Source organism: Lontra canadensis, unplaced genomic scaffold, assembly GCF_010015895.1.
Source record: "Lontra canadensis isolate GAN:19392208 unplaced genomic scaffold, GSC_riverotter_1.0 scaffold46, whole genome shotgun sequence".
Classification (NCBI taxonomy): Eukaryota; Metazoa; Chordata; class Mammalia; order Carnivora; family Mustelidae; genus Lontra; species Lontra canadensis.
Window position 1 is genome coordinate 3,498,230 of NW_022631040.1, and position 6,736 is coordinate 3,504,965.

Below are 6,736 nucleotides of genomic sequence, written 5' to 3' on the forward strand. Positions count from 1 at the left end.
ATTATATGACTTGCTAAACCATGGACTAAAGCTTAAGGTAGGGCCAATTTGGATTCCATCCTATGGAAACGCAAGAGTAGTGCTCTTAAAATCTTGTCTAATTATTGCCCCATGCCTTTGCTGTGGCCCTGATGACTGGGTAAGCTTGAACTGAGAACATCCGCAGGGTTTCACTGTGGTGTGTGGACGGCTGATTATTCAATACGATATGGGATGATACAGATACGTAGGCTATGACGGAATGTGCATCATCATGATTATTTTTCTGTGCTCTGTAGGTGATCTCCACAGAGTAGTCTTCTTTTCCTACTTACTTGACTTTAGAGGACTGTCGCAGACGGGAGTGATTTAGGAAATGTAATCTGGCCAGTGGGGGGCAGTGTCGCATAGCAGAAAGAGCTCAGATTGTGTCATCTGAGAGCAGGTGCAATCCCGAGCAGAGTGACTGTCCCTTGATCCCAGGGTTCCCAGCCCTGAATTAGCTTTAGAATCACCTGAGTTTTCTTTCTAAATGTAGATTTTCTTCCTCTATTCCTTCAAGATTCTGATCAGTCAGTTTGGGATAGGGCCCTGAAAAATGAGGGGTTTTGCTGTGGTGCTAGTTGTTTTTTAATCATCCTCAGTGATTTTGATAGCTAAATTTGGGAACTAGTGACTTAGTGTGAGTCTCAGCTTTCACAGGATGGCTATGAACATTGAGTTTTGTACACTTTAAATCACAATAAAATATCCATTGATAGTTGGATTACTTCTTGAAATAACTGTTCCGTCTCCTTTCTAAAGACTTCTTCAGGTTTTCATCAGTTTGAAGCTCAACTATTTGAGAGCATTATTTGTTTGCTTTTTTATGCATTGTGATAGCGAAGAGAAAATAATGAACTCTGTACAGTAGGTATACATAATACATAAATATAGGATTAGTGGCATGATTGTTTTAGATTTTGAAGAGATGATAGAAAGTAGAAGACCCCTGTTTGAATTTTTGTTAAATGTGAGGCATAAATACCAGTTTCTAAAAATGGCAAAGAGACATAAACAGAAATTGCTTTTAATAGAAAATTCATTTATTACTGACACTGTGATAATTTAATGTACAAATAAGTTCTGACTTCTCAGTTTTAAGAGCAATAGCTTACATTAAATACATTGTCCTTTCCTTCATCTCTTGCAAGCAAAAAACAAACAAAAAATAGAAAACACCAAAAACCCTTACAAGCATCAATAATAGCAACGGCGGTTTCAAACACATATTTTCCAAATAGCCATCCAAGTTAAAGGGATTGCAGTCGTTCAATACAATCTCTATATAATAATATGTAGCATAAATATCAGTTGACTTTGAAGCTTATAACATGCTGTAATCGGTTTCAAAAACTTCATTCACAGTTTCTGTGCAACTGGAGTTACCCGGCCTTCTCAGTTCTGAGGGGTTTTCTGATGTGTCCACTGTTTTTTATGACAGTACTACAGTATCTCCTTCCTTCTTCTGTCCCTCAGGTTTCATCTTGCTTATGTGCCTTCAACCTGAAGCCTGGATAACTTCCATGTTAATCCATTTTGAGTCATTTGTTCTTTCCCTGGGCCTGTGGAGTCACTCAAAAGGGCCAGGTTGTTAACCCACGGAGCCATAACTGGCACGTTCCTCTGTCCTTGATATAATCTTCAAATTCTCTCTAGCCAGGGACTGATCACTTTAGACTATTAGCCTGAAGTTCATTCAGAAGATTCAAGTACATATTTGATTTGAGGAATCTGGGGTAGGAGTCCTTTTCCATAAGAGTATATATAATTTTTTGGGCTTCATCAAAACACGTGAGGGTTGGTGCTTTAATCTTCTTGGCTGTAGCTTCTCGAGTATGAAAGTCAATATTGATCTGAAAGGAATACTCACTAATTAATACATACTTCCAATGTATTGCATTTTATGATGTGACCGTGTTTGTTGAAACACCTCAAGACAATGGGATTAAACTCTCATTTATATCAGCTCAATTATCTTTTAAATGACTACTCTATATTAGCTCTATACTGGGTGTGAAGGAGGTAGAAAGAATTGTCACAAGGAATTCTTTGTTCCAAGCTGGTTCATCATATGGTTGGGAGATGCAAAGGAGGCAGACATGAAAATTTTAATTATCCATATAAGGTGACACATGCATCAGAAAATGTGATCATTTAAAATTTATAGGAGAGGGCACTTTGTGTGGCTATTTTTTGCTTGAACCAAGAATATTGAACTGGAAGGTGGGTATACTACTAGCTGGAAATATTTCAGCTGCTGTAACTGTATGTATTACACTGATCTGTATTTTCTCCTCATGTAAAATGAGCTAACTCATTAAGGACATTCTGACATGCAATTCTGGCTAACAACACTGTTACTCCTTACCTCATCCCTGTCATGTTAGCTAATTTTGCAAAATTGATCTTTTCATTCTACTGCCTCCAGATATAGAAAATTAGATTATTATTGCACTGAACTATTGAACATACCTTAATATTTAGCAGTGAAATTATGATACTTAAGATCTAATCTTGCTATGTCTGCGGAATGCTATTTCTGCATCTAAGTTCCTTTACACATAAACTGATGATAATGAAGATAATACTCACTTGTTTAGCAGCATCTGAATGCACAAAGGCTTTATATATTTTCTCTGCTTTGCAATGCAAAAGATGAGACTCCGTTTTTTTATAGTCTTCACAAGCCAACCAGAACTCAAGGTTCTCCTCACTGAACTCAGACTTTAGGAAATTTCCAAAGACATCTTGACCAACTAAAAGGAAAGGGTGAGGGGTGACATAATTAAATGAACTGAGCCAATAAATGGATACCTTAAAGAAGAAATTTGCAAGAAAATCACTACTGTGTTGTCTAGGCTCAAAGGTAAGAAAGGACTAACTCTAATAACTGTGTCACAATTCATAAAGATGGGAAGACCTCAGAGATTCCTTCACTGATAGTTTATCTCAGACCGGATGAACCTGTCTGTCCACAGTCCCACAGCTGCTTAGTGATGGCTACTGCACTTTGCTTCCATCTGCTAATTAAGTTAAAATTCTGCTCTTGTGATCACAAAACAATCTCTTTTCTTATAAATACCAGCTCTTAGCCAGACATAGAGTATTTTAGGGAAGCAAACATTGATGAAAGTCATTAACATCGTGTTCATTATGTTAACAAATATAATTCCCCCATCCAATTCATATTAGCCAGAAAATGTGCTGATGTACTGATTCTATTTGATGGTTTACTGAGGTTTTTAAACGGGCCACTTCTATACCATTTATTTGTTTGGCTGGATTGTAAACTAAGTCAGATGATAAGAGGGATGAACCATGTTGAACTACTTGACCCACCCCCAGCAAGGATTCTTAACAGTGTTTGTGGGGAGAAGGGGGTTAAGTTCATCCTCTAGATAGAGACCACACTGCTCACCAAGACCTGAGTGAGGTCCTAATCCAAGAGACTTGCAATGCCCATGATGAGGGAAAGGCAAACTGATTTCATTCTTTACCTTCTCTTATCAGAAACTCCCCACAAGACTCTGCTTAAAGATTCTTTTTATCATATCTATGTTATCATGTATCATGTTATGTAAAATGCAATTCTATATTGCGTTTCTCAACTTCCTTCAAGGCAGCAAGGCGTGGTATCCTTGTTTTTTAAATACTTGGTACTTCTGAAACGCCTGCCACATAGAAGTAGGCTAAATGAGTAAATGAATGAATGAATGATAAAATAGTGAATTGACGGGATGAATCTTACTTCTTACAACCACCAGCTACAGAAACACTTTCTACAGGTACCTTTCAGAATGGCAGCTCACATGTCGAGCTGTTTTGTTTACTTTTAAAAACTAAACCTGAAACTTGAGAACCCCAGTATAATTTTAAATTTTGCTCCTATAATGATCCATGGGAATACCTAATTGTCTCAACAAACTTGTCTGAAGGACAGCGACAGAACTGAGGGCTAGATCAACCTTACACTACAATGAGGCATAATATGCTGAAGCTATTAGAGACTACAGGAAAACTGGAATACAACTTTTCACACACTCTTCCTTCCAGAATACTGTATTTTAATGAAGTCATTCAATCTATTAGTGTATGGAGCTAAACCCAAAACCATTTAGTAGTTAATCATACTTACTTTGGTTTGCAAGTAGTTTTTCCAGAGATTGAGACCACTGCATTACTTCATTAACAGAGAGTCTGTCGGGGACAAAATTCGCACAAATTAGTAAAATATTTTGTGTGTGTGTGTGTGATCACACATGAAATCAGAATGGCTGCTATATTTTGATAACTCCATGAATGAAGATTCTAGTTCTATATGTTTTATTAAAAGTTATCTACAAGAAAACAAAACTTCCTTTAGAATTACTGGAGTTATGGGGTGCCTGGGTGGCTCAGTGGGTTAAAGCCTCTGCCTTCAGCTGGGGTCATGATCTCGGGGTCCTGGAATCCAGCCCTGCATTGGGCTCTCTGCTCAGCAGGGAGCCTGCTTCCTGCCTGCCTCTCTGCCTGCTTGTGATCTCTCTCTGTCAAATAAATAAATAAAATCTTAAAAAAAAGAGAAGTACTACAGTTATGAAAATATCTGCCAATAAAATGTGAAGAAATCTACATCTTCTCTAACAGTGTAGCAAATAGCAGATTATCCACACCCACGCTTGTACTTAATTTACACTGGTAGTAATATAGTCTACTCTCATGTGGTTTGTTACTTAAGAGAAACAAGGTCCAATATGCACAGTATTAATCACTTGCTCCAATAGAGAGATAATGCATAAACTTTTTAAAAAATGATAGTTCGGCATATTAGTATACATACATGTCTTTGGACTTAGAAGGTTTAATTCCAGATTCCAGATGTGGGATCATAGATCTCAGGTATGCTTTCACGTCCATCCCACTACAAAAGATACAAACATGAATATTTGCATTTCTTTACTTGAATACATTTTATTTGTACAAGGAACATGAAATAAACTTCTCCAAGGAACAAGGCAATAATAAAAATAGCTGCTAAAACAGTTTTCTATATTGAGTTAATTTTTATGAGCCAAAGTCTGCAAAAATTTCCACATTATTTAATACCCTATCATGATTAATTTTTTAAATCAACTGAATACCCTAATATATATTTACATATGCAACAGCTAATCTCTCTGATTGAATTAACTAAATGCTCATATTTTCTTCTATTCATTCTCCATCCTTCTGCCATTAAAGATAATCCAAGTAAAAATTCACAAAGTGAGACACAGAATGAACTTACAAAGTCTTTGGCCTCTTCTTATGCGTTTTATCATCTAGAAGTGAATGATCAGTTTCTTTCAATTCCTTTGCATTAGTAGAGAAGAACATTCCTGGCATTTTGTCTAGCCTTGGCGTGGAGATGGCTGCTGCTCGCATAGTCCTCACTCGGCAAATATCTGCTCGTCAACGTCTCTGCTGCTTTATATAGTAAAGGCAAACGGGCTCTTGCTGTTCAAATGAGTCTGTTTATCAAGTGATGTTACCACAGACACTGGAAGTTCCCTCTTTCTTGGTGTGTTATGACGTGGACCTTGAAAAAAAAAAAAAGCAGCACACAGTGATGTCTTGTGGTTGAAACTCAACCAAATGAGAATAGGTCACTTGATTAAAAAGAAAGAGAGAAAATTAAGCATACTGAGGCACACACACAAATACCACATGTCTGAAGTATTAGCAGCCTCAGTCTTTGGTTTGAGGGGATCCCTGTTTCTTCATGAAGATTGCATATTTCAGTAAAATATTTCATTTAGTGTATTTATCGTATCACACAGAAACTCAATATTAGCGATGTATCCCCTCAATGTTTTGAAGAGTCCTTGATTATAACATTCATTATTTGTTATTGATTTATTTAAAGATTTTATTTGGGAAAGAGAGAGAGAGCAGGAGCAGGAGGAGGGGTAGAGGGAGAGGAAAAAACAGACTCCCTGCTGAGCAGAGAGCTTGATGTGAGCTTGATACCAGGACCCTGGAATCATGACCTAAGCCAAAGGCAGGCACTTAACCGGCTGACCCACCCAGGTGCCCCTGATCACAATATTTTAAATAATTTTTTTTAATTCTTTCAGAAAGTAGTGTGAAGTAAACAAATACTTTGTTTGATTATTTGTGTATATATCTGATAGGAAGGAGAGTTATGAGAGGTTATCTTAACTTTTCCCCACTCCACCTCCCATCTCCTACTTCCATGGTGTGAAATTTCCATGTTCTTTTTTTCCAAGGTGTGTGCTAGACCTTCTGCTGGTGATACACAAAATAACTTTAAGGGACTCACGAGTATTAGTATTTACTAGGAGTATAATTAATATAGCAAATTGTGATTTTTTTGTATATTACTGCTTAAGATAAGAATAAAGGAAAATTAAACAAAACTATAAATATATAAAACACAATAATATGATATAATATGTAAACATAATGATAGTAAAGAATCACACAGTACCAAAAGAAAACTGCTCAAGGTAAAATGAGAGTATATGTGGATAGGCCAATAATGTGTACTTGTTAGGTGATGGTCTTCCAAATTTTGGCAGTATCTCTGGAGAGAGCCAATATAGCTTTAATTAAGATGAAGGATTTGGGGGGGCCTGGGTGGCTCAGTCTTTAAGTGTCTGCCTTTGGCTCAGATCATGATCCCAGAGTTCTGGGATCCAACCCCATACAGGGTTCCCTGCTCAGCGGGGAGCCT

At 37.2% G+C, this 6,736-nt stretch overlaps 1 protein-coding gene across 1 annotated transcript; it reads right to left on the reverse strand.

Moving 5' to 3' along the window:
• Positions 1-1,056: 1,056 nt before the first annotated feature.
• RGS1 (regulator of G protein signaling 1) lies at positions 1,057-5,491 on the reverse strand. Its single transcript, XM_032872904.1, has 5 exons — positions 5,288-5,491; positions 4,841-4,921; positions 4,157-4,218; positions 2,614-2,777; positions 1,057-1,874 (listed from the first exon to the last, which is right to left on the reverse strand). The coding sequence occupies exons 1-5, from the start codon at positions 5,422-5,424 to the stop codon at positions 1,689-1,691; spliced, it is 630 nt and encodes a 209-aa protein (XP_032728795.1). The 5' UTR covers positions 5,425-5,491; the 3' UTR covers positions 1,057-1,688.
• Positions 5,492-6,736: the final 1,245 nt, after the last annotated feature.